This window comes from Nicotiana sylvestris, chromosome 4, assembly GCF_000393655.2.
Source record: "Nicotiana sylvestris chromosome 4, ASM39365v2, whole genome shotgun sequence".
Taxonomy (NCBI): domain Eukaryota; kingdom Viridiplantae; phylum Streptophyta; class Magnoliopsida; order Solanales; family Solanaceae; genus Nicotiana; species Nicotiana sylvestris.
Window position 1 is genome coordinate 76,539,573 of NC_091060.1, and position 27,230 is coordinate 76,566,802.

Consider the following 27,230-nt stretch of genomic DNA (forward strand, 5'->3'; position numbering starts at 1 on the left):
TTTTCTTAATTTGTGTACCAAATATTGAAAAATGAATAAAATTACTACTTATTTTTCAAGAAAAACATTTTCTTGGAAAATATTTTACACCAAAAACATTTGCGGTTATACCAAACACACCCGTGATGAAAAAGGGTTAAAAAGTAAGAATGTATAAGAAAACAAAAATCACGCCAACCATGGTTTGATCAATGAAGACGCAAGTAACCCAAGGTAATAGCAACGTGTCAGCAGTTGCAATACGAATTCCCCATTATACCCTCTATTCGGTCACCTATTTTCCTTTTTCGTCGTCCCATTTCCATATACGACGTACAATACCATTACTGCGGTCTTTTCTCTCTCTTTCTCGCTCTGTCATCCACCGCCACACACAAACCCACTTTCTCTCTCTAAATGCAAAATTCGAATGTAGAGAGCAGCAACTTTGTATGTGCAACTCCGCCGATTCCGATGCTCCGCTCTCCGTCGACCGCCCATTCACCGCCGGCGAAGTTCTTGTCATATCTTTCCTCTGAGTTCTAGGTTTTTTCATTCGTTAACCGCAGTTGCAATTGTGGACGGTGCTCTTTTTCAATCGAATTCTGAAGACGAAAAAAGCACAGTGGCGGAAAGTTCGTAACCGGAAGTATAGATAGGTTTTCTATTTCCGGCTTTGTTTGTGATCGGACGGCAAAAGGAGACCTGGTGCGGGAGAGTAGTATATATATCTAGGGTTTTGATAGAATTAGGGGATGGCTCCAGGGCGTAGACGTGGAGCTAAAGGAGTGAAAACGACGAGCGAGTTGAGTCTGGGTGATCTTGTCCTTGCTAAGGTTAAAGGCTTCCCTGCTTGGCCTGCTAAGGTAAAGAAACAAAACCCCCGATGCAATGCTCATCAATTTTTCATCTCAATGTACTTTGTTATATGAAGGAGCGTTTAGTTAAATTTATTGATTGTTGTTGCTTTAATCTTAATCTTTTGACTGTAGTTGATTATTGTTTTTCGAGCTTGATAATAATCTCGGAAAGTGGTTCTTGAAGTGTGTGGAGTGAATTTAGTGGTGAAAAGATATCAAGTTTCATTTAGTTGATATGTACATAAGTATTATTTAACTTTTGAGATTTTATCTCGACTTTTCTTGGAAATTTAGGTCTGGTTGACATATGAATGAGGTTTTGTTCTATCTTTGTTTTAGAGAATCGTAAAACTGGATGTGAGTTCTTATTAAGGAGTTATATTGGATTTTTTTAAATAATGGATCTTGTGGGTTGTCTAGTATGTTTCAGTTCATGAAGTTTCAGATGAGAACTCTATTTGAAAGGATGAAGGCAAATCAGCAATGCATTTGCTTAGTTTCTTGACCTCTTATCACGGGTATTAAATACCCATGAATGCTTGTCTGTTTCCTTTTTGTTTGTAATTGATGTCATTTGATAAGTTCCTACATCTCCTGTTGTTCTTGAGAGTTTTGTTTCTGCTGTGAATTGTGCTAGAAAAGCTCTTTGTAAGGGACTTGTGTGTCTGTCCCTTTTTGTGTTCCTGTTTTCCAAGTTATGTTGACCAGTACAGTAAGTGGTCTTCGTTCATTTGTTTCAGAGACTTTGAAATGTGGTGTTTGCTTGCTTATTCAATGCGCTTTTTGCTTTTTGACACGTTGCTATTTTGTTTAACAATCTCATTGATTTCTGTTTCTCAGTTAGATCTTGGGGTTGTCCTTTTTGGTAGTACAGGACATTCGGGAGATTGTTTTGTCAGTTCTGGTGCTTTTGTCTTGGTGCTCGTCGCGTTGTCGTTTTGCCATTTTCTCTCTTTGTGTTGTGGTTTTATTTATGTTACCTTCAATTTTTCCAGATTAGCAAACCAGAAGATTGGGATCGAGCTCCTGATCCTAAAAAGTATTTTGTCCAGTTCTATGGTACAGAGGAAATGTAAGTGCTTCCTGCATCTGTTTTCCACGCTTCTTTGTGAAGATAAATGGTTTATTATAGGATTTCCTTTTACACTATAACATTCTTTGCTTAACTTCACTGAAATATGGAAGCAAGGCAAGCTTTGTAAACTTCTTCTGGTATATGGGAGTACCTGTCCATGCCAGTTATTGGGAAAAAGGAAAGAGAAGGGTGTATGCTAACATTTATTTAACCCTCAGGGGTTGGCCTGGTGGCAATTGACTTGAGCCTTGGGGTTTGCTCCCTTTCAAGGTCTCAAGTTCGAAACCCACTGGGTGCAAACAATTTCTGAGGGCCATCGGACTGGGTAAAACCTGAATTAACCGTGGTGCACTTGCGGGAAACTCCTTGCCGAGGGCCTGTGCACCCTCGGGATTAGTCGGGGCTCGAAGAGACTCGGACACCCGGTGCAAATAAAAAAAAAGAATTTCTCATTATGTTCCTTATGGAACGATGCTTTACAAAATGCTACTGCAGCTCAAGTTACATCCGCTACCATTCTTTTAACTGACATTCAAATGTCGTGCTCGTTGAGCTGTGAAATCTGGGGCGTGGTTGGATGCTTATTCAACAGGTGCATACATAGTTAGAGAGGTTCTGTGTTGGTTACCTTTGAAAATGTCTTAGCTTCAGACCTCCTAGCAGAATTAGTAAAGGTTATTTTTCACGTCGGCTTGCTGCGTTGTTACCTGTCGATGTGTTTAGGATAACTCATTTTGTTAGGTGCTGATATGAGTATTGATGTGTCGTTCTTTTGTATAGTCATGCCCTTTTGGTTCTTTTTTCTCGTTCAGTAGTCTAACTACATGGTTTTTTTCATAGTTGGTAGTCAATTTGGCTGGTGCGGATTTACTTTTGATTTATCCCTATGCTTTGTGATCTTTCCATTTATTACATTCATTTTTAGTAACATATTCAAGTAGCCTAAAGCCCTTAACATTGTGGTATCATTGTAATATTTAAGTCTTGTTGTATCCTTTTTTTGGTTTTTGATATGATGATTTTGTGTTTCTGTGCTTATTTAAGGAATTGTTATGTGAAATTGGCAACAAATATGAAGTTGTCTACAATTTGAATACCCTTATGTGAAAACTGTATTATGCCTTTCTAGATTCCGTTCATCATTGAAGCATGCTTTCTTCCCTTTCTTTTACTTTGTCAACAGAGCATTTGTCGCCCCAGCAGATATTCAGGCAATTACTGTTGAGGTTAAAAACAAACTGTCAGCTCGATGTCAGGGTAAAACAGTTAAATATTTTGCCCAAGCAGTGAAGGAAATCTGTGAAGAATTCGAAGAGTTACAACGGAAAGACTCAAGTTTTTCAGGAGATGAGGCCTATAAAACAGCTCCAAACTGTGGAATAGCTTCTTTTGGAAGGGTGGATGCTGCTGCTGAGTTGGACCAAATGGATGGGGATAAAACGTCTAAGCAAGAAACAGATAATATCAAAAACCTGGTAGAAGGATCTGGACTAGAGCGCTGCTCGATGATAAAAAATGAGACAGCTGATTTCGTTTCACATGATTCAGAGGGTAATATGTCTCCATCGACATCTTCTAAAAAGAAGGTTTCAATTACCAGTAGGACTTCTAACTCAGGAAAGGAGTTCGCTTCGCTGCCTAGTCCAGAAAGCACTTATGATAACCAAAGTGAGGACAATAGAGATCCTGAGGAGCATGATAAGCAATTGATCCACAAGGATAGCTTGAGAACTGTTGAGAGGAGGAGTCATTTTCCTGATCCAGATTTACTTCCTTCTACATCATCTTATGATGTGAAGCAGCTTGATGGTGGTCGGAAGCAACTGGCAAATGGGCACAAAGCAATGCTGGCAAAGAGGAAGCCTGGGGGTGCAGATGAAGAGCAAAGAATAAGTGATACTGCCAGTGATCTGACTGTTAAAAAAGAAAGTACAAAAAAGTTATTGCCAGAGCTTAAGTCAGGTACAAATGGTAGGAAAAAGGCAAAAAAGCAGAATGATAGTAAACCTGAGACGGTGGATACTGGTTTAGACCATGTTGAGGCGAAAAAACTTCAGTTGTCAAGCAAGAAGTTGAAAGTTGAACCTGGACAGGTGTTGCGACGCAATGAAATAGCAGATCCTTCTAAGAAGATAAAATCTGCTGATGGGGCCATTGTTGCCACTAAGGTAGTCCACTCAAACAAAAATTATGATGAGGCTAAAGTGGTGAAATCAGAGGTTAAAAAATCAACACCAGTGGGAAAAGCCGAGTACCGCACTACACTGAAATTCCAGGAAGGTGCTATTGGTTCAAATAATTGTGGTGAAGAAGATATTCTCCCACCATCAAAGCGCCATCGACGGGCAATGGAGGCTATGTCCAGCTCCTCTCCTGTTCCTCAACTGCCCACTAAGCGGAAAGCTGTTCGTTTGTGTGAGGATGAAGAAAATGAAGAGCCCAAAACTCCAATTCATGGAGGATCTATTAAAAGGGATGCCGTTTCCTGCGTCCCTAATTCGGTGAAGAAGCCTGACCTGTCTATCGGAACAGCTAGTAATGATCAACTGGGTGTGAAAGATTCAGGCACAATTGACAATAGCTCTATCAAGGAACATCTACCATCTGCCAGACTACACAAAGAACTTTCTGTGCGTATTTCTCAGAAAAATGTTGAGAAAAAGCGTGTACCTACTGATACAAGTGTTTCATGTAGTCCTGGGAAATTGGGAACTCCGAAAACAGCGATCAGGGAAGGTAAAAGTGATACTGTTTCCCCTAAAAAATCCCCTGGGTCCACTGCAAAGCCAGTCGCAGAGCCACAAAAAGGTGCTAAAGTACCTGGTAAAGCACAGGGCGATCATAGAAAATTGGTAGCTGAATCTAATACAGGCACTACTGCTGATAACTTAAATCCTTCTCATGATCAACCTATTAATGAAAGAAGTAAGATGTCTTCTACCGGTGAAAAGAAAAAAACTCCTCGGTCCAGTTCCTCCATGAATGAACCTGCTCTTGTGCCTGGTAATCCTGTGGAAAGTATGTCTACACGGGCAGAAAGGTACATTTGGTATTTGATTTTTCTTTGATGCCTCTTATGTATTTTTTTTTTTTTTTTTTGATAAGGGAAATGTTTTACACCAGCCAGGAAACAACTTCGGTGCCTCTTATTGACAGTTCATTCTAATGTGATGTTCCACTTTTGTGGCAAAAGCAGGCTGGAAGTTGTGAGAGATGACAAGCTTAATTTTTCCATAGATTCCAAAGTTCTGGACCCTCAAATGTCCATGAAAAATCTCATAGCAGCTGCTCAGGCTAAAAGGCGGCAAGCTCACTTACAGAGCATTCATGGTAATAACCTTGGTGCTTTGGCCCCCTATACTGAATCACAGGGAGGGAGTCCCTATCCAGCTCTTGGTTCTCAACCATTAAGCTCTGGCATTATGCTGCACCCCGAAGTCCAAGTGTTTCCTCGCTCATCTCCTTCGTCTGAGATTCAGCAGTTACCATCAACTAATCCACCTGAGCCTGAAGAAAATGAGGAGAAGAGAGTGAGTTCAGGCCTGGTGGCCGCTGGGGGCTCACTCAGTGGCGATACTGAGGCAGCTGTTGCTCGGGATGCTTTTGAAGGAATGATAGAAACATTATCACGGACCAAAGAGAGTATTGGACGTGCTACCCGTCTAGCAATTGATTGTGCAAAGTATGGCATTGCTAATGAGGTAAGCAACGGTTTTCTCCTTTTCTAACTGATATAATAATAAGTTTAATGAGTTTCTTCTACGATTTTTATGTTTTCGTGTTTTATTTGTTTTCGGCATTGATGTCCACTAGGAAAATATTGGGAGAATCTGTGTTGATCCTTGAATGAAAAATTAGGTGATGTACTTGTAGATACCTAAAGTTTGCGACAACTGTTTTTGTGACAAAAAGTTTCATACAAGTCCTGCGATATTGCCTTTTGGGCTTCTCATTGCGTGAGAAATTCTGATCTGGTCGTTCTTCACCTCTTTGCCTGTCATTGTGCTGATACAAGATCTAGAAATGTTTATGGGTTCACAATATATAATATGCAAGTTTATTCATGTTATGTTCGTGTTTTCCATCCTTTTCCATCTGCATGCCTTCTGTTCGCCCTTTTTTATTCTTTTATATCATGGGGTTAAAGGGTGCACAGGGTGGTGTGTCAAGGCATAGTTGGTGTGTTTGATTGAGCCTTTCCTTCTGCGTCATTATTGGGAGGCTCTGTGTTGACATTTCTCATTAAATAGATGTCTAATACGAGGTTAATAGCAGAGCTTCCATGTACAAGTATGCCTTATGGATCGAAAATATGAGAGTTGTTTCTTTGTGTGCATCTCTGCATGATAAGATCCTTTATTTACTGGCCTTCCTGCTCATGACTTGATAATTTTTGCCGGCGGGACTGATGTAACACCAAGAAGGGAACAAGGGAGAAAATGCAGGGAAAGAAATGAGAAAGGGGAGGGAGGGAGGGAAAAAACTGAAACAGAAGAAGGTAGGAAGGGATAGACATAAACTGTAAGAAACAGTTCAATTCATCAGAGAAAGAGAGTTAGATAGAGAAGAGGGAAAGAAAAAGAGGAGTAATCTGGTTGTTTTGGTTAGAGTGTATAAAATTTAAATGGAGATTTTAGGAGAACAAATCTTAAATTCCCTTGTGGTTCATCTAGTGGAATGAAGTGTCAGTGGCTAATTGAGGTAAAAGCGATGGTGCAAGAGTGATGTGACCAGAAATAGTTGAAGTGCTTAGTGATGAGTCTGATGACTGTATGAAGTTTAAGAGCTTGTAGTCATGTTCTCATTATCGTTGATTCTTGTGGGATAAATTTCTTCTGTTAATTATTCCAAGGACATTCTGGGCATGTTTTTGCTATATGAGTTTATCATTCTTGTAAATCGGGAAAACTTTTTCAAAATGGCTTTTTAGAGCTTGGCTTCTTTCATGAAAATCTTCTTTCTAACCAAAGCTTAAAGAGTTGCATAGTGTCATGAACCAGGACAAATGATGGTCTCGTGGTTCTTTTTCAAACCTAATAAGCTATGATAATTAAGACTTAAACAGCAAGATAACTGGGTGAGAGGCTGGCTTCACAGGTAAAACAAACTCTCTTTACTTGCAAAATCAAGTCAGTTTGATCTTAGCAATTCATGTAATATTGATCTGAATTTTAAAAATGTTTAACCAGTAAAAGTAAAGGACTTCCCTGTGTTGGCTGAAATGGTTAAAACTTTGTGGTTAAATCTGGTACCTGCCCTTTGTCAAAGCTAAAAAAGGAAGGAAGGGAAAATTGAAGGGGAGTAGTGAGCAGGGAGAAAACAACAAATGAATGTGCTTTTGACTTGCCTGCCCGGAGACCTTTTACGAGTCTAACTTTGCTACACATCTCATATCGTAGGCCTTCTTGGAAAAACCTAAAACAAGATTTAGTTGGCAACACTGCTCTTTTTCTTATATAATTTCAAGTCAGTTTTACTGAAGTTCTTTCTTAAATATTTTGAAATTTGAACCACTTAAATGAGCTTTGAATCTTTCTTATTAAGTAAATTGTGGGTTCTGTGGAGTGACTTTGTAGGAACTAAGATTTTAACTTGTCAAACTCTCTAAATAATCATCATAAATAAAAATATATGCATATTGCAACTTTTGTGATGGGTACATTTATTGTCACATTTTGTAGTCTTCTTGAGCATTCAACCCTCTTTAATGCAGGTCGTGGAACTTCTTATCCGGAAGTTGGAAAATGAAGCTAGTTTTCATCGCAGAGTGGACCTGTTTTTTTTGGTGGATTCTATAACTCAGTGCTCTCATAGTCATAAAGGTGAAGATTCTTGTCAAAGAACACTACCTTTATGATTCTTAATTTTGTTTTCATCTCCTCTCATATTTCATCAATTCCTTCTCCACCCACCTCCCTTCATTAAGTGAGATCTCCGAATCCATCTCTGCACATAGTTTTGTGGGATTGCACAGGTTAACGAGATCTTCCCTGATTTTCATTTTCTCAAATCTTGTTTTAGGGTATTTGCTATAGCATGTGGGTACCAATACTTTACAGATGCCTTCTCTATTAATTCAGTCTGTGTGACCAGGATGATTTGTGCTAATTTAGTAGCAACATTACATTGTGGAATTGGATGTTGCTTAAGGTATCATTCCTGCACTGCACAATGTTACCAGGTTTACAAAAGCGTTTAACTTATATAATTGGACAGAGAATTGAAAATTTTACACTATCAAAAAAGATATCTGGTAACCCTTCATAAAAAATGAGATTTGTAATTTTGAAAATAAGGCAGATTGTCTGCTATTCTTCAGTTTGGTTTGCAAATTTTTCTGATCCAAGAAGATAGAAACAAGGACCTAAGTCATCTCCTTAAATTACGGAGGTTATGAGAGTCCAGTTTGTATGGAGATTGGTGGATGCTTTCTGTGGTAAGATCAAATCATCTAACCGCCCCAGTGGATCAGGTTAAGAAACACTCCCTCCTTTCAATTTATGTGAACCTATTTGACTAGGTACGTAGTTTAAGAAAAAAGAGAAAGACTTTTGAACTTGTGGTATAAAGTGAGATATATATTTTGTGTGGCTATAAATTATTGCATAAAGGTAAATTTTTTCCAAAAACGGAACAATGTCACTCTTTTTGGCACGGACTAAAAAGGAAATAGGCTCACATAAATTGAAACAGAGGGAGTATTATTTTGTAATTTCTCAATCTATTTACTTGCTAGAATCTTGAAAAAAATTGTGAAATTTGTGCTTCAATTAGATTTGATTCTCTTTGCCTTGCTATGTGTATTTTTGTTTAGGCATAGCAGGAGCGTCATATATTCCTGCTGTTCAAGCAGCATTGCCTCGTCTTTTGGGAGCTGCTGCTCCGCCAGGAGTGGGTGCCCGAGAAAACCGTCGTCAGTGTCTCAAGGTGATTGTGCAAACACTAAAACCAGTTGGTCATTTAAAGAAAATCCTGCATGATGTTGATTTCATCTCCTCTGCCAGGTTTTGCGATTATGGCTTGAGAGGAAAATATATCCTGATTCTCTTCTTCGCCGTCATATGGATGATATCGGTGCGGCAAATGATGATTCATCTGGTGGTTTATCCTTTAGACGACCATCTCGAGCTGAGCGTGCTATTGATGATCCTATTAGAGAGATGGAAGGCATGCTTGTTGATGAGTATGGCAGGTTGGCAACTTACTTTTATCCTTGTTCTTTTGAAATATTTTTGGCTATGAATTTTATTAAAAAATTCTATCAACTTTCGTTTGGTTGTCATGGGAGTCTGGGAAATAGTGCCCCATTGTTTTATTGGTTGTTCTGGAAAAAAGCCAAGCACTGTAACTTGCTATGTTGTTATCGTTACCGCTGCGATTCATGATCTGAATTCGGTATAATTCTTTGTGTTGATGTTGATGTGGACTAGTTAAAGATAGGGCACAATGGAAGAAAAAGATCCATATAGGTGATACTTACTAGTTAGGAATAGGCTTTAAATTTGTTAGAGAACCTTTAATGTTATTATTGTTATATATATATATATATATATATATATATATATATATATATTATTTTCACTACTATTATTTTATTTTAGCATGGTGATAATATGAGTTGAGCTTAGAGAAAGAAGTGAGGATTCATATCGCCGATCCAACTTTGTTTGGGACTGAAAGAAGTTTTGGATGTGAATCTACGAACCACTTATGAGTTTCGGATAGGGGATGAAGGCGATTATTCGTACCTCTTTGAAGTGGTCTGTCCCATGTGTAGGACTGTAACTTGTAGGTTCTCTTTTCCTTGGAATGGTTAGAAACTGGCTCTAAAGCTAAAAACCAGTCTTATTAAAACTTAAAAGTCAATTGACAAAGAGACGTGAGCTAGGGGTCATTATTTCTTAGGACACGACGCAACTTCGAAGAAGCATGTGCTTTGGACAGTGAGGCGCAAAGCGCATGCTTAGTCTTCTGCTTTTCATTTCTTGCTTAAATCCCCAGGAACTTTGTCGGCTTTTGCTTTTCACTTTTAGAGAAACTCTCTAAAAGCCGTAAATCCACCCTTTTTCCTTGTTTTTTTTTCCAAATTTTAAATTGTGTTTTCCTCCAGCTAACTCATGGAACCATACTCTTAACAGTTGAGATCGGGTTTATCCCACTGCCATCCTTGCGAGTGCATTTGCTGTAAATATTTGGATATGTTGGAATAGCACTGAATATATGTTGGTAGTTGATAAAGGAATTTTATTATTTGCTCCATAATGCTTCTTTAATTTGTTCGAGCCTTTCAATTTCATTTTTGATTCATGAAATAGGTATTTGATTCTTGTTTCAGATTCCAATTCGAATGTTAGGAGAATGTTTGAGACAGGAATCAGATTGCAATATTTGTTTTTCTCTGTTTTGGAAGTGTTAATTGAATTTCTGAAAATCTGAATCCCTGCTTTTCATTGGACCACAAATTTCAGAGATGGATTTTCTGAAACTTCTCGTTTGTCAAGTTTTTGTTATTGGGTCTGAGCACACCACATGATTATTATGCTCTCTGTCTGCTGTCGATGCAAATGGTAATCTCAGGGTGGGAGTAAGACCACAGATTTGACTAGTTGTGGGAGTAAGACCCTGACTGTTGGGCCATAAACTAATTTGAGATCATTGTTTAAGATTGTAGCCAATTGTGTTTTGCCACAAACTCCATCTATCAGCCCATCAAAATTTCTCCTTTCCACTTCTATAATTATCTGATAATCTGTGGCATTCTGTTTATGTGCTTATCGGTAGCAACGTTTGCTTTTTCGGTGTCAGTAAAGTGATAATATTGTTATTGCTGCTGTTTTTACTTTAATATCTGACATATTTTATTCCCATTTGCGTTTCCAGCAATGCTACATTTCAGTTGCCTGGCTTTTTATCTTCTCACGTTTTTGACGAGGAGGAGGAAGAAGATGTTCTTTGTAATTTTCAAAAAGAAGCTGCTGAGGAATTAGCATGGGAACGTACACCTGCAACTTGTGATAATGCTGGAAGATGTATGGTCATTCCTAGTGACAGGCGTCATTGTATCTTGGAGGATGTTGATGGTGAGCTTGAAATGGAAGATGTGTCTGGTCACCCAAAAGATGAAAGACCTTTATTTGCAGATGATGTGAACCAGTCTGGCTCTGATAGAACCCTGGAATCATGTTTAGATAATATATCTGATTTGCCTCCTCTACCTATGGGATCCCCTCCATTACCTCCTTGTTCTCCTCCTCCCACTCCACCTTTGCCTTCTTCACCCCTTCCATCACCTGCGCCACCTCCACCTCCATCATCTCCATTGCCACCTCCACCACCACCACCACTTCCTATATCACAACCCCCACCACCTCCATCTCAGCCACATACTTTCCCTCCCCTGCCCACCGGACCGCCCCCGCTGATGTTCCCTCAACCATCTTTTCCACTTCAACACGAAGTAGGGACACAACACTTGCACTCTCTCACTCCAGCAGTACCATCATCATCACCTGTAGTGGCATATCCGCTACCTCCTCTTGCAAATGAAGTTGGTAGCTTGCCTAGTGTAAGGCTTCTTGCTTTGAGTTATTTATGTTCTCTCATTATATAACACTGAGGTTAATATTCCTTTACAGGGTCATCGGCTACCACAGATAGCTGGAACTATGCCTCATGGTCCTTGTATCAATGCTTCTATTAGGAATGAGGTATTCCCATTGCAACCACCTTCTTTTACACCAGCAGGAGTTAGTAGTTCACGGGAACCTTCTGGATATAGTTCACGGCCTTTAGAATATGGTTATAATGATGCATATATAAACCCACCAGTTTCTCAGTCCGCACAGAAATTTCAACCTGGTAGTGCACCTTTTGCCCCAAGGCCCGTGCATCTTAACCCTCCACATCAAATCCCCTCCAATAGTTTTTCGTATCCAAGGGCCCCAGTGCAGCAGCATCCACAGCAAGCATATCCTGCACCATGCTCATTACCAGAGCGCCCTGATGGATCAAGACGTTATATTGGTGATGAACAATGGAGAGTGCAATCCAATGAGTTTAATGTTGACCACCAGCGATGTATATGGATTGGTACAGGAAGAGCATGTCCTGGTCCAACTATTGCTCAGGAAGGTTTGTCTCTTTCTTTGTGCTTTCATTAATTTACATGGGAAGCAAAGTGGCAGGAGTTGGATTAAATAAATTTCTACTAGCTCTTGGCAAATTTCCCATACTCATGAAATTTGTTAGGAAATATTATTCAAATTCTTGAGCCTGCATATGATGCTCATACTGGCTGTCTTTCATCTGCGTTGTTAAATGGGTTAGTGCTGAAACTAGTACAAGCTCTAAGTTTGGTGAAGTGTTGAACTGGATCAGTTGAAACACAACGCCATTCAAGTGACTTACCAAAACCTAGCTGTTGCCTGTCACTGGTCGGGGCATAGTTAAGATTTGTCTGTTATTGCCACTGAGACATGTAATTCGAGTTAGGTGTTGCTGCTTGTTCATTGTTGACAAATGATACTATGCACCTGTGATGTCTGATTGTGCGCTTTTAGTAGAGAGTCATGTTTTGTATGATAAGTATCTAGTTTGGATACATCTTGTATGCGGGAATTCTTCGGTAAAATTTATTTTTAATTAAAAGAGAACTGACTAAGTTGCTCGGACTCGGGTGCGGGTATCCGATGCGAGCACGGATCTGAGTGTAGGTTTCGGCAAAATCTAAAATTTAAGATACGGGGGCGCGGATCCAGGTATGGATATGGGTGCAGTGATTCAGCTAAGAAAATTCAAAATTATAAAAAATGTATAAAGAGAAAAAGAAAGCCATTCAAGGCCTTCTACCAACTCTCCATCTATATTGCTGCTACTGTCTACCAGAAGTCCCAACTTAGAACACGATCCCTTGAATTTTTGGTTTTTCTGAAACACAAAGCAGCAAATATGAGACAAAAGTACTACAATATTGAAGGTATGGCATTTCCCGTATCTTAAATCTGTTTTATTTTTAGTTTGGAGAAATCAAAATATCAACCCCCCCCCCCCCCCCCACCAAATTTGTCGGTGGACTCAGGTCAAAGTATCCGAAGTTAGTTGACCGAATTTGGGACGTATCCCGCACCCGTCCCGTGTCGAGACGGGTGCGGCACCAAAAACGAAGAGTCCGCGCAACTTAGAGAAGTGATAGTGTATTTGGCATTCCACCACAGTTGAGGATGGTAATACAGCTCTCCCATATACTTATCATGATCGGCAACAGACATCTATATATTTGGAGAAATATTGCCGTGTTACAATTTAACCTTCGATATTTATGGCAGATGCTCGGCTCAATCCCTTTTGTGGCATGGCATTTGATGGAAATGTATTTAAATGATTCATATGACGGCGTGGCAACTCACTTATAGTTTTAGTAGACCCTGCCTCTTTCCTTCTTTTCTCGTTCCAATTCCACTCCGTCTCTATGCCCGGTTTTAATGTGGAGTTTTGTACTTTCTTCACATTTGTGGACCTACATTACATACCTATGTTCTTTACTTGGTAAAATGTTGAAGTTGTTGCTGGAAAAAGTTCTGTACGTTTCTGTTAACTAAAAAGAAAACATGGAGCAATCTTGAATTTGATTTGTCAGTCATGGTATAGCCATTCTGCGATAGGCCAGTTTGACGAGTGACTTCCATGGCAGGTTATTTTAGACCTCCTGATAGACCATCTGTGAGTAATGTTGGATTCCAACCTTCTGGATCAAATGCTTTCCCTACTGGTCCTCCAATTTCAGGTGATATATTGGTCAAGAATTTCTGTTATAGTTCAATTTGCTTCTCGATTCATAGTCTCAGCTTTGTGGGAGAAGGAACTGACCTGCTGGTGTGGTAGGTCATGGAATGCCTTGCCGGCCGGATGTAACTGCCCTCAACTGGAGGCCAGCATGAGAGTTGTTGGAGTAGATTTTGATCTTTGGTGAGTTTTTGGTTTATCAAGATTTTTTATTTTGGGACAGGACTTAGTTGACACATCTCTACATCTGAGCCTTGTGCATGTAGAGTGCTTTGGCTCTTCAGGATATGTCATTTACTGCACTTCTATCTTAAATTCTCTTCTTTCTTGGTGAAATATAACCTTTGTGTTTCTTCTTTGCAGTATCTAATGGTGACTCAAGTAGGATTCAGGATTGGTATCTGGACGAAAGTCAGTCATTTAAGCAATTGCTGTAAAGTTGGGTGACCCTTGGCAGGATTTTGTACTATTGTAATTTTCCTGACAAATGCATCTGACAGACATATACTTAACAAAGTGTAAGCCCTGTTGACCCTTGTAATTATTCTCACTATACTGAGTTATAGGGTTCGGTTCAGATGAGAAGTACTTGTATTAGCTGGTCATCCTCCTTTTATTTTGTTTCTAACATAAAAGTGTTTTTTTTAAACTCCTGGTTAATCTTGTTTGATTTGGTGATGCCATTTAGTCTCCGGGTGATGCAGAATAAATCACTATGATATATTAGCAATGAGTAACTGACCCTGTACATGTACAATGAGGATCCTTCATAATTCAAAAAATATGTTTACCACTGAGCGATATAAATTTTTAGCTGCCATACATCATAGATAACTGAGGATTTGGGAGACGCATAACCGATATAGGCTCTACCAGACTTTTCCTTTTTCAGATTCTTATTTTAAGCATTTCCATGTTGGCATTCTTAATAATTGCTCACATTTCATTGAACCTAACCTTGTAAAAGTTAAGAAGTTAATCAGACTCTCTTTTGTTTTACAGTTGAAGACTTATGATACCTATCTATTCAAAATTTCTAATTGGACATCCACGTGAACATTAGGGTTGGGGCTCCCAAGGTACCATATGGCCAGCCCCTTCGGGTGTCTCTTGATGCAAACAAAGAAAAGTCGACGGGTTTTAACATAACCTTTCAAAGCAACCCCTCATCGCATGGCTAAGAACATCTATGTGGATAGGATTGGATTCATAGTGCAAATTAGGAGTAGGTACAAACCTTCATTCATCTTCTCCGTTCTCTTCCTTGGAATATCCATCATCTTGGTGAAAAATGTTTTGATTTTGCCTCGTGTTATTTATTATCTATAAATATAATATTTTCATTAGTTCTCTCTGACTTAAAGGGTAACAAGTTGGTAATCTCTCTCTTTTTTGTTTTCTGACATTAAACTGTTTCACAGTAATCTGTATCAAGGGTCCTATAAATTGCCCCTCCCCCTCCCCCCCCAAAGAATAGTTGAGCTAAAATCTTAACATGCACCGTTATTGAGATGTTGTCATCAATGTTATCAAAGGCACACTTAAACCCTGAAGCGAGGATCAAAACATGTTGAGCGCTTCGCGTCGCTTAACGGGAGCTTCAGGTGTTGTCATCACGACTCTAAGGCATACTTTTCCTTGCCAACATGCTTAATCCGGAAGAGGCGACAAACACTAAACAATTGATATTTCACTTTATCGTAAATTTTCTTTAATTTCTTTGTCCATGTATTTGGTATTCTTGCTTATAGATAGTAGTCTTGGACTATGCATATATATTTATATATACATTTTTTTTTTTGATAAGGTAAGATTTTATTAATAGAAGTACCAAGATGGTACAAAAGCGTACAATCCAGCTGGATTACAAAAAAGAACTTCTACATATAAACTAATTCCAAATCCCCTAAATCCATATCACCTAACTCCTTTATAAAGTTTAAACATTGTTCCAGATTTTCCGTAATACTTCTTTTACACCAAAAATACAAATATAGTAAACATCTATTTTTAATCCTGGAGATATTCTGTCTTCGCCCTTCAAAACGGGCCCTATTCCTTTCTAGCAAATATAGTCCATGTCACACATAAAAGAATTGTCCTCCATACAGACAACTTATCCTTTGCCATCTTCTGAAGTTGCTAAGTTTCCAGCAAGCGCTTTACATTTGAAGGCATTGCCCATCTGACATCATGTAAATTTAGAAAGAAATCCCAACATTGTCTTGCCACTGTACAATGAATAAATAGATGGTTGACAGTTTCAAGATCTTCTTCACACATAGAATCTGTTGGTAAGAACCATTCCTCTTTTTTGCAAGTTTCCTGAGTCAAATAAATTCTTTTGCTGCCACCCATCCAAAGCAAGCTACTTTGACAGGTGCTTTTGATTTCCAGATCATTTCCATGGCCAGTCGGGCTCATACATTCCCTGTTGTTTCTGTAACAAAGTGTAGTATCTGCTAATTGTAAATTTTCCATCTCTGTTTGCTGCCCATACTATTGAATCTCTCCTACTATCCTCCAATATAACGTTGTCCAGCAACTGCATCATCTGTGCATATTCATCTATTTCCCGGTCATTGAGGCTCCTCCTGAACATAAGCTGCCACCCATTGATTGAGTAGAAATCTGCTACCTTTCCTTTTTTATTTGTGGAGCAACTATATAAAACTAGATATCTTGATTTGAAGCTTTCATTTCCCAGCCATACATCAGACCAGAACAAAATAGTGTTGTCACTCCCCAATCTGAATTTCACAAGCTGACTGTACTCTTTCCATAGATTACTAATGGTACTCCAAACTCCCCCAGAGAAGAGGATTTTATTGCACGTGGAGCCCAATAATTCTTTTCTCCCATATTTAGCTTCTACAAGTTGCTTCCATAACCTTTTGATTCCATCATTATACCTCCATAGCCATTTAAACAATAGGCTTTTATTATGTAGCCTCAAATTTCTAACAATAGGCTCTGGGTGTGGCTCCTATTGAGGACAAGATGCGGGAAGCGCGTCTTAGGTGGTTTGGTCATGTGAGGAGCACAGACGCCCCGGTGAGGAGATGTGAGAGGTTGACATTGGAGGGCCTACGGAGAGGTAGAGGTTGGCCAAAGAAAAGGTGGGGAGAGGTGATTAGGCAAGACATGACGCAACTTCAGCTGACCGAGGACATGATCCCTGATAGGAAAGTGTGGAGGTCGAGGATTAGGGTTGTAGAGTAGGTAGTCTAGAAACAGTAGTATTGGCAGAGTCTCGCTTTCTATGGGTAGTAGGTTTTTATGACTAACCGTTTTTTCCTTTCATTGTGGATTACCTTATTACATTGTTGTTTTTATTCTGCTTTTATATGGCTTTTTGGTACTGTCCCTTGTCTATATTTTTATTAATGTGGTGCTTATGCTTTCCTGAGTCGAGGGTCTATTGGAAACAACCTCTCTATCTTCACAAGGTAGGGGTAAGGTCTGCGTACACATTACCCTCCCCAGACCCCGTGTTGTGGGATAAGATTGGCTATGTTGTTGTTGTTGTCACCTCCTGGCACTTATTCAAATGGAACTTCCAGCTGTTAAGAGTTACCTTCCAACAAGAATTTACTTCTCATTGCATTCAACCTCCTTTCCACTGTTACTGGCATCTTGAAAAGAGACATCAGATAGGTTGGTATACAATCCAACACCCTATTAACCAATGTAAGTCTTCCCCCAAAAGACAAGTATTGTCTCTTCCATGGTACCGGTTTACTGCTACACCTATCTAGGACTCCTTGCCACAGCTTTTGATCATTCTTTTTAGCCCCTAGTAGTAGGCCTAGATAAGTAGTAGGCAGTTGCTCCACCTTACACCCCATAATAAGATGTACTTAATAGATGCACTATAAGTCTTCGATAGAACCCCAAAAAAGGTGCTTTTCGGTCACCATATATTTCTATATCACCAATGCAATAATCTGCATTAATGCTAAACACACTACTCTTTGCCAAGTTCACTGTCAATCCAGATACAACTTCAAAAGCTAATAATGCTCCTCTCAAGTATAGAAATCGACATATCATCGGCATATAGTATGTGTGAGACAGTTAACTCGTCTGCCTGATTCCTTCTGCATTTCAATCCTCTAATCCACCCCAAATTTTCAGCTCTTTAAAGATAGATAAGGAGACAAGGGGTCCCCTGTCTTAGTCCCTTATAAGATTTAAAATATGCATGTGGGCATCCATTAATTAATACGGAGAAGCTGACTGTGGAGATACAATATTTTATCCACCCAATCAATCTCTCACCAAAATTCATTTGCTTCAAGATATTTAATAGACATGCCAATTAACATGGTCATATGCTTTTTCCAAGTCAAGCTTGCAAGCCACACTTTTTATCTTTCTCTTGAATAAGTATTCCAGACACTCATTAGCTACCATAGCAGCATCAACAATTTGTCTGCTTTTAACAAGGGCATTTTGATTATCTGAGATTAACCTTCCAATTACCCTCTTCAGTCTTTCAGCCATCAGCTTTGCAAAAATTTTGTAGACACTACACAAAAGCTAATTGGCCTGAATCTTTCACCTCCACTGCTCCCCTCTTCTTAGGAATTAAAACAATAAAAGTTGAATTGATGCTTCTTGTAACAGTGCCCTTTTGGTAAAACCAATCCACTGCTCTCTACACATCACCCTTGACTATGCTCCAACACTTTTGGAAAAAAGACATGTTAAAACCATCCGGCCCAGGTGCCTTGTCACCCTTGAATAACCTAATAACAGTTTCCACCTCCTCCATTAAAAAAGGTCTGTGTATCCTTTCCTTTTCCTTATCTGTTAATTTTTCGATCCCTTCTTCCACCCACAGTGGTCTCCAGCTCTCAGATTCTGAAAACAGTTTTTTCATAAAAACCCACTGTGTGATCTTTAACGAGTTTTTCGTCCTCCACTAGTTCTTCCTCTATCATCATTTTATCAATATTGTTAAATCTCTTATGTGCATTTGCTTGTCTATAAATTTTTTTTGTATTCCTATCACCTTGTTCAACCCATAAACATCTGGATTTTTTGTCTCCAACTTATCTCTTCAGCAATAGCAATCTCCTCCAGCTCTTTTATGACAGATACCCTTTCAGAACCATCCTCGTTATTTTGACTGTGTGCTCTTTCTTCATCCATTCTCTCCAATCTGGACGTAGCCCTTGCTTTCCTTTCTTCCAGATTCCCATATACTTCTTTATTCCACTTCTTCAAATCAGACTTTAGCAGCGTTCAGTTTTTTTGCTAAAATCTCATCAGGATTGCCCTTGATGCAATATGAGCTCCACCAATTTTCCACCAACTCATAAAAATCTTTATGCTCACCCCACATATTTTCAAACTTTTTTTTTTTTTTTTGATGAAGTAAGATGTTATATTAACAAAAGCATCAAGAAGATGCATAGTTACAAAATCTTTATGCTCGCACCACATATTTTCAAACTTGAAATAGCTCTTGCCCTTATTCCATTCGCCACATTCCAAAATAATGGGGCAATGGTCAGATGTCACCCTGGGTAAAGTTCTTTGCTTTATAAACTTAAACGGTTCATCCCATCTTTCCGAAATTAGAAATCTGTCAAGTCTTGAAGCACATTGATTATCAATACTCCTATACCATGTGAACTCATCCCCATGAAGTGGTAAATCCAATAAAGATAGATCCTGGATTGTTTTATTGAACTCTCTAATGGCTTTTGTATTTCTAGCTCTACCCAATTTTTCGTCTTCAAATCTGATAACATTAAAATCACCTCCAATACCCATGGCTGTAAAATTAGCCCAGAGACTGCACCCAACTCTTTTCAAAGAGTTCTTCTTTCTTTCCTATCACATGGTGCATAAACACCTGTGAAGGCACATTGAAACCACCAGTATTTTCTTCTACTAGAAACATGGTAATTGAGTGTTTCCCTATGTGATTGTCTAGGCAACTCCATATTCTCTTGTCCCAGTAAACCAAGATCCCACCACTACTTCCTATTGCCTCCAATTCAACCCAATCTGTCCATCTCGACCCCCCTACATGCCCAATACCTCGAATCCTTGATTGTTTTTCTGCATTTGCGCCTTTCTTCATTAAAGCCCACGCTTTATTTGCGTTTTGCGCTTAAAGCCTCAACAGACCTTAGAGTTTTTTTGCGCTTATCGCCTTTGATAACACGGGTTGTCATGCTGCTTAATGCATTTCTTACCCCTCAGTCCCATCCTAGGCTGTATACTTTTTAGTTCATTCTACCCTAAGAAGTTGTCCCAATTGCATAAATTGCAATTATTTTCCCTCTAATGAGTAATGACTGAAGTTAGTGCAAGCTAGAATTATTTATTAGTTCAACTTTGATGCGACATCTGGTAACCAACTTTTTGAATTTTACAGAATTCAAACTATTATTTTAAACATGTATCTACGAGACTCCATATAGTTCACTCAAACATAAGGATGAAGGGAGTCTCTTTTTATCATTTTCCTCTTGTCTATAGAGTTAATTTTTGGCCTCTTAGTCTGCGTCAATCTCCTTGGGTAAATTATTATCTGATGGGGTTCTTTAGAGCTAAAAGATTTGATTGAACTTTGGAATCCATTGAAGAAAACCATCACTTGTGCTGTAAACAACATTGTTTCCCGCAACCGAGCTGTAAAACAATAAAAATGGCATATTTGATATGGTCAATGAGTAATAGTCTACCATTTGTTTTTGTAGAGAAATAATGTCTTCACATGTTCTTCCCATGGGCTATAAAATGCAGTATCCCATCTTCGCGGCCATTTTTTTCATCCTCGGCCAACATAGCTGGCAAAGAGTCACTTCTCTATTTGGTCGATAGTTTAATTTTAGAATTTGGAACCTTACCTGAAGTTGATTTAGAAAATATAGCCTAATAATTATCATAACAAAATTTCGGGACAAAAATGGAAGCATGTGTAACTAAATTTCGTTACATATCAGATTACGGTGATGATAAGTCTCTGTAATCTAATTCTCTGAAGCTGCAGCTACCACCGTACTGACTTTTAGAATTGAATCTGAATGGTTAGTGCATTATCTGATTATTCGCGTAATCTGATTCTCAGAAGCTGCAGTTACCACCATAGTAAGTATTAAAATAAGCTGTTCAGATGGTTAGTTCTTACGATCATAATCTTTGAAGAATCTGAAAAGGCCTACCTGGCCATCGGAAATGCTTTGATTTTACTAGTTGTGTTGTCGGCATTTCAGCATTTTATTTCGTACATTTATTGAAACAGCTCCTCCATTTGGCATTGCCTTGAAACTGTTGTTATTTGGCATTCAAATCATTCATAGTATTGGCTGGTCTTGTTCTTAAACCTGCTGGGCGTGACAGAAATTGCCAAGTACCTAATTGCTCTTAATTTTAATGCATAGTTGTGAATGTCAAAAATTACAGGCTCCATTTCAACCTATTGTGAAGTATGGATCTGGTAGAACTATTAATACTTAAAACATTCTGCGCGAACCAATGGAATTAAATCATGTAACTTTATGAACATTGAAATTAAGAGAAAGCATTTCAAGTCCAATTAAGCTACTGTGGTGCAGTCTAGTCTAGAAAGAATTCTGGTCTTAGAAGCTCAAATCAAACCGATGCCTCAATGCTTTTTATCTAGTGTTTCCCCTCTTTCTTTTTATGTAGTGTTATTTGCTTAGGTTTCTTAATGTGTAATATGTTGTAGCAGTTAAATTAGAGTAGGGTGAGTAGAAATGGCATCAAGAAAAGGTGGTCTCAGCACAGGATTTTAAAGACAGTTTGAGCGACTAAACTCCTATAATCACACATACAAATGTTTCAGAGAATGATTGTGCCTCTTGTTCTGTTGGCTCCCAGATCCACTTATTCAGAACACATTAGCATACTTGGACATGTTTTCTCTGCATCTCGCTTAGAGAGAGCATGGTTTATAATAAGTATGAGATTTGCCACTTTTCTCTGGTTGAAGCGGGATCACCAAAACCATCTTGTTCTTGAAACCCCTATTGGAGCCTTCAAGAATGTGGGTTCTATTCTTTCAAATACTTTTCTTCCAGGAATCACAAAGAAGATGCTGCATAAAGATTGTTCTTATCAGAATACTTTACCTACTTCTATAGATTCATCCATATACAAGTAGATAACAGTTTTTGATTGGTTTAGCATTAATTTGTTGCTAGTGGCACACATTTGCTGACAATTACATTATCCTTCCACAAGAAAGCAGCTTCTATTTGGGTATCCTGTGAATTTTGATGGTTAACAGATGTGATATGCCTTAGTGGTTTAGGGGGTGATTATATTGTTCTACTCATGGTTTTCAGGGAGATTTCGTCCGTCCTATCTTGTGGTAAGTACAAAAGCCAGGAAGGTTTACCTGAAAAGTGTAATCATTCTAGGATGATTATTGTAGTTTGACATCTCGTGGCTAGTGTGGGAACTGGCAAATATGACTAGGATTCTTTATTAGTGCTTTTGCAAGAGTGTCCTAATTTTCGCCAAACTATGCACAACATTAAAAAAAAAAAACTATGTTATCCCATCCCCCCCCCCCCCCCGACCTCATTCAGAACCCGAGTAGCTTGTTGTTCACTTTTAAAGTCTGAAAAGAAATGTGGTATCACCTAAAGGAGACACCTTCAACCCAGTGTTTAAACCCCAATCTTCTGCCGTCCGATTTCTGACTGCTTCTGGAGAGCCGACACACTTTACAAAGCTCCCAACCTGACAAGTACTAAAGAATTTCTTCTTTCTTTGTATATGTGTGTGTGAAAGTCGAAATGTGGTTCTTTGCATGCATCCAATTTCCTACTGTTGGCTTCAATTTCAAGAGCCGGCCAAGCCAAAGGAAGACTTTTGAAACTTGTGGTCTAAAATGAGCTATAGATATTTGTGTGGGTATAAATTATCTCATTATGGATGAAGTGGAGATTTTAAAGTTAAATTGCTACTAAATACAGAAATGTGTCATTCTTTTAGGCTAACCAAAAAACGAGTCACAGTGTCACACATAAATTAGGACAGAGGGAGTATTATTTATTACCACCACTCAAACATTGCATTAGTTGTATAGGGATTTTTTTCTTATACGCCAACCAAACGTTGCATTAGTTATGTAGAGATTATTTTCTTAATCCATCCAACCAAATATTGTATTATTTTATGTGAGATTTTATGCCGGGACTGTTTTTCCTAATCCCTTCAACCAAACGACCTCTAAGTGAAATAACAACATTTTGGTGTGGGAACTCTGAAAGAAATGTGCTTTTTAGCATTTATATTCAAATGTGTATATGAAGGCAGATGTGTGTGAAGCTAGATGGAAAAGTACCATTTGATATTCAGTTGGCAAAAGAGTTTGCTAAGTTTCTCTAATAACTACATGTGCTCTGTGGAAAAGTATAAGTTAGTGTCACTGAGGGAGCATGTCAGCCATGCCCTTACTTGTGTAAGCAGATGCAGTACAGCTATTGGAAACACATCAAAATTTTAATGTGCTGCTTGAGCATGCATTTTTGCGGTGTATGTTTATTTTCATGGGTAAGATTTGGTACAAAAGTCCTTAAAAGATTTAGTATAGAAGTATCTATTATTGTTTGCAGAGTGCATGAAATTAGTTGTTGCTTCAAGCAACAAATTGCAGGTCCTGGCTAATGAAAGACCTACTTGTGTGATTCAGCAGGCATCGTAAGCCTTTTTTTTAAATCTCATAGGTGCCTTAAGCTTTTGTTCTGCTCTTGTTTAAAGTTGTGGTGTGCCTGGGTCTATTGGGGCATGAGACAAAGTTTGCTTTAGTAGGAAATGATGAACTTCTTGATGTGTTCGCTCAGTTTATAAAATGATGTCTTAGAATGTATAGAATAATGGGCTGGTCTAGTAACTTTGCTGATTTAGTTTCATCTGTCAGAGCTTCTCGTTGATGTACTTTTCTCAGCATCCTAACACTTAGAGGACACTCTTGAAATATTATTTTTCATGTGGAGTTTGAAGTTGCTTTGGGCTATGTCCCGAAATGAACTTCACCCTTGCATGGCTCGTTATGTGAGATAGGCCCAATGATTCACTCGCTTTTATTATTGGGGTGGAAATTTGTTAGTATTGCATGGTAAAATCATGACATAGGGTATATTGCATTGTCTCGGTAAGATTTGGTGTTTGTGATGTGTAACATAATAAAGGCTATCAGTGTGTATGTCCGTGTCATGTTGGGTATCAAATGATGTGTGATATGTGTTAGTGTTACAAAATGATTATTACGGTGTTTTGTGGGGTTGCATGCTTTCAGCTTGAGAACCTAGGTTCTTATAAATGTTAAACGAAAAGGGTCATATTTACCCTTGTACTATTTAATATTAGTTATATATACCCTTTGTTATACTTTTCGACGTTAATTACCCTTGCCATTACACTTTTGAACACAAATACCCCTCCCACTAACGGAAAACTTGGACTCACCTTCAAAATAACACATGGAGGTCATCTGTTAATCTGGGTGATTAGCCAACCCATACCCTTAGAAATAATCCATCTTCCCGGAACCAAAAATCCATCAAAGAGACCCAAAAAGAAAAACCAAGAGACCCCTTTCCCCTCTCGGATATGCCGGAAAGGCCGAAAGACGACTAGACTCTTAAGAGAAAGAAAGGATGACTATAGTTGTTTTTTGCTTCTTAGAGAGGAGGGTTAGCAATAATGGGATCCTTGTCTGAGGAAAATCAAAACTGGAATGGAGAATGCTCGAAGCATGTTGAAGATGAAATCTTTGCCCCTGTTCTCAAAATTGAATGAAGTTTAGCCTGAGAGGGATAGCATCTAATATCATCTTATTTTGTACTTTGACAAGTATTGCTCTTTTTCTAAGAGAACTAGTTCTCTTCTGTTATTGATTGATGCATTTGTAAACAGCTATTCATTATTGGCCCATGGATGGGAGGTGTAATGTGTTCAAAATTTTGGAAATAGATTCTATCACCTCTATCTCCCCATCCTCCTTTATTGCTTGTTGAGATAATACTATCAAACAGCCTGTTGATGTGAAATGTTTGATAGGTTTTGAGTTTTTTTTGCACTGATCTCTCTCTTGGCTGCATAATTTCCTTGAGAAACATTGTTTTATCACCCAAGAAAGAACTGTTTTCAAGGCATAACATTATAAGCCTTCTATACTGGAATGTGTTTGATAATCCCTTGGAGAGGAAGTGTTGACAGAAGTCATGTGCGCTACTTCTGTACAATTGTATTTCAGCAATTACTCAACTATGTTACTCTGCCTAGCTTAAAGAACATTATGTATTTGCGAGTAAATGTGTCCTTGTAACTGCAACAATTGTTACCCAGGGTTGTACATGATTTGTTCCTTTGGAATCTTTCGAAGAGGTAACTTCAATTTAATAATAGACTAATTGCAGCACAAATTTAATGAAACTCCCTTAAAGGGAATGCTATTAGAGTAACTATTTATAACGATTTATTTGTTCTTTGTAAAAGTGACTTGTGTATGCTTCGTAAGGAAGATCTAAAAGTTCTTTTTCTTAAATTGGTTTCCTGACTTGAGTGATTCTTATTCCAATTTTCCTTTTTTCCCTCTTGGGGTTTTTGCAACGCTAGAAATATATCTCTTATTGTGTTTACATGATGGAGATCATCTAATTTGAGAGTGATTTTGTTAGCAAATGTCAATTGTTTCAGGTATTTACAGAAGGTAGCTAGTCAGAATGCAACATTGTAGCTCTTTATTGGTCAGCGGTACTCAAATAAGGTCTGATTGATCCTGGCAGATTTTTCTGCTGCAAAATTATGAGGTAATTGTGTAATCAGATCCCTGAACTGTAGCAGTGATACTGCTCCCCTTTTTGTCCTTTCACCACAAAATGGCAATCATTTTTGTGAAAGAGCATTTGCAGTTCATATGACACTGGTAGCTTCTATAAAGTAAGAGTTGATAGTTTGACCAAGAAAGTACAGCTTATGTAAAATTTTCATGTATATCTGTCATCGAATGAGTTAAAATTTTGGAGAAAAAAGGTAATTCTGTAAATAATTTGAAATATTATATAAATAGGATATCCAGAATATTTATTCTTTTCCACCTGGCAAATCTTTGCACTTCTATGTTGTTGATTGACCAATTGACGTTGAGCAATCTGCTTTAGTGAGGTTTTTCTTTTTGGGTCCTTTTAGCAGTGATTTTGCGTTATGGATATTAATCTTACACATCTGAGCTTCATTAACTGCAACTGCTTATGGACGTTGACTAGCGTACATGTCTAAACAGTGATGTTGTATTCGGGAGTTTGCATCTGTAGTATTCATGATTATTATATAATCAATCACTTCAGGATGTTATTCATTGAGACCATGGTAACTTTTGGGTTATGTTTGTTAAATTTTGAAGTGATCTGATTCACTCTCACTGCTGTTTAGTGCTGAACGTTTAACTTATGATTTGTGCTTGAATTCTGGCAAGGATGAAGGGAATGCCACAAGAGAGTTGAGAAAGGAGAAACGTTGAGGGAGAAGGTAGAGGGAAAGCAAATTGCTTTGTGTTTACTTAAGAAAGTTTTTGGGTTATGTGAAATAAAGGCCCAAAAAACCGAAATTGTAGGAAATTTGCTTGCTATTTGTTTTTTTAAAATCTATAATAATAATACATGTGAAGTGTTGGAGCTGAGGTGAACAATCAAGATGGCTGCTTGGACCCAGATTAACATGCTCCCCGGAATGGACGCTGAATAACGGCCCTTGTAACAGAGAGCCATGCGTTCATAGAGACAAGGTGGTATGGACGTTTTCTACCTCTCTTGTGTTCTAAGCTAAAACAAATAAATTATTGGTATTTTACCTTATAATGATTATGATTGTAAAATGCTGCATAATATATCCAAATATTTTTGTGAAAGCATTTCTAATCTAGGTAGCTGCTATTTTGTGTTCATTGTTGTCCTAGTCTGCATTTCTTACTCAAAAAGAAAAGAAAAACGGAAAGCACAGAAGACCAATAAGTATTATCCTAGTAACATGTAGGCGTGAGCCACAGTGCTTTATGCAAAATCTGTATCGTTTAAGAGGCTGTTGCAATGGATATCTGTTTTAACCTTGTGTTGTGTATTTTTTTCTGATAATGCTCTGTCGGAATAAGATCTTAAAGAGTTTTTAGATGAAACTACACGAAGAGTAAATTGGAGATAACATGCTCAAGTAATTTACAGTCGATCATTGGAAGCTCATCTCTAGGTCTTCTAACCTTGACAACATTTGAGGTTAATGGAGTTGTGAAGTAATTTTTTTTTTCTTGACAACATTTGATTTCTCTTACTTTGGGCCAACATCTGAGCTCGCCACCCAAAAAGAAGAAAAAAATGAGAAAACAACCAACAAGATTTTGCAAAGATCAATTTTAGCCTATGGTTGAAACTTTTATATCCGGTAGTTGAAAAAATGGATAAAATTTGTATATTTTTTATGTATAATATATATATATATATATGCTGTACCTTTTTAAGGTAAAATACATTTTGAGAAAATAACAT

The 27,230-nt window shown here is 38.3% G+C and overlaps 2 protein-coding genes across 8 annotated transcripts; one reads left to right on the forward strand and one right to left on the reverse strand.

Moving 5' to 3' along the window:
* Positions 1 to 303: 303 nt before the first annotated feature.
* On the forward strand, positions 304 to 26,617 carry LOC104218439 (ENHANCER OF AG-4 protein 2). 7 transcript variants are annotated; one of them, XM_009768932.2, is made up of 14 exons: positions 304 to 845; positions 1,835 to 1,911; positions 3,098 to 4,954; positions 5,108 to 5,615; positions 7,628 to 7,736; positions 8,729 to 8,841; positions 8,919 to 9,106; positions 10,795 to 11,479; positions 11,550 to 12,045; positions 13,604 to 13,696; positions 13,795 to 13,878; positions 14,059 to 14,213; positions 25,390 to 25,502; positions 26,168 to 26,617. In XM_009768932.2, exons 1-11 carry the CDS (start codon positions 735 to 737, stop codon positions 13,848 to 13,850), a joined length of 4,293 nt encoding a protein of 1,430 aa, XP_009767234.1. In that variant the 5' UTR covers positions 304 to 734; the 3' UTR covers positions 13,851 to 13,878; positions 14,059 to 14,213; positions 25,390 to 25,502; positions 26,168 to 26,617. The 7 variants fall into 7 exon arrangements, with proteins under 7 accessions (XP_009767234.1, XP_070028136.1, XP_009767231.1 ...); XM_070172035.1 differs by having other exon boundaries at positions 26,175 to 26,617; XM_009768929.2 differs by lacking the exon at positions 26,168 to 26,617 and adding an exon at positions 14,698 to 14,924 and having other exon boundaries at positions 25,390 to 25,789.
* Positions 18,356 to 19,479, reverse strand: LOC138889718 (uncharacterized). The gene is made up of 3 exons (XM_070173054.1): positions 19,039 to 19,479; positions 18,753 to 18,921; positions 18,356 to 18,561 (listed from the first exon to the last, which is right to left on the reverse strand). Exons 1-3 carry the CDS (start codon positions 19,477 to 19,479, stop codon positions 18,356 to 18,358), a joined length of 816 nt encoding a protein of 271 aa, XP_070029155.1.
* Positions 26,618 to 27,230: the final 613 nt, after the last annotated feature.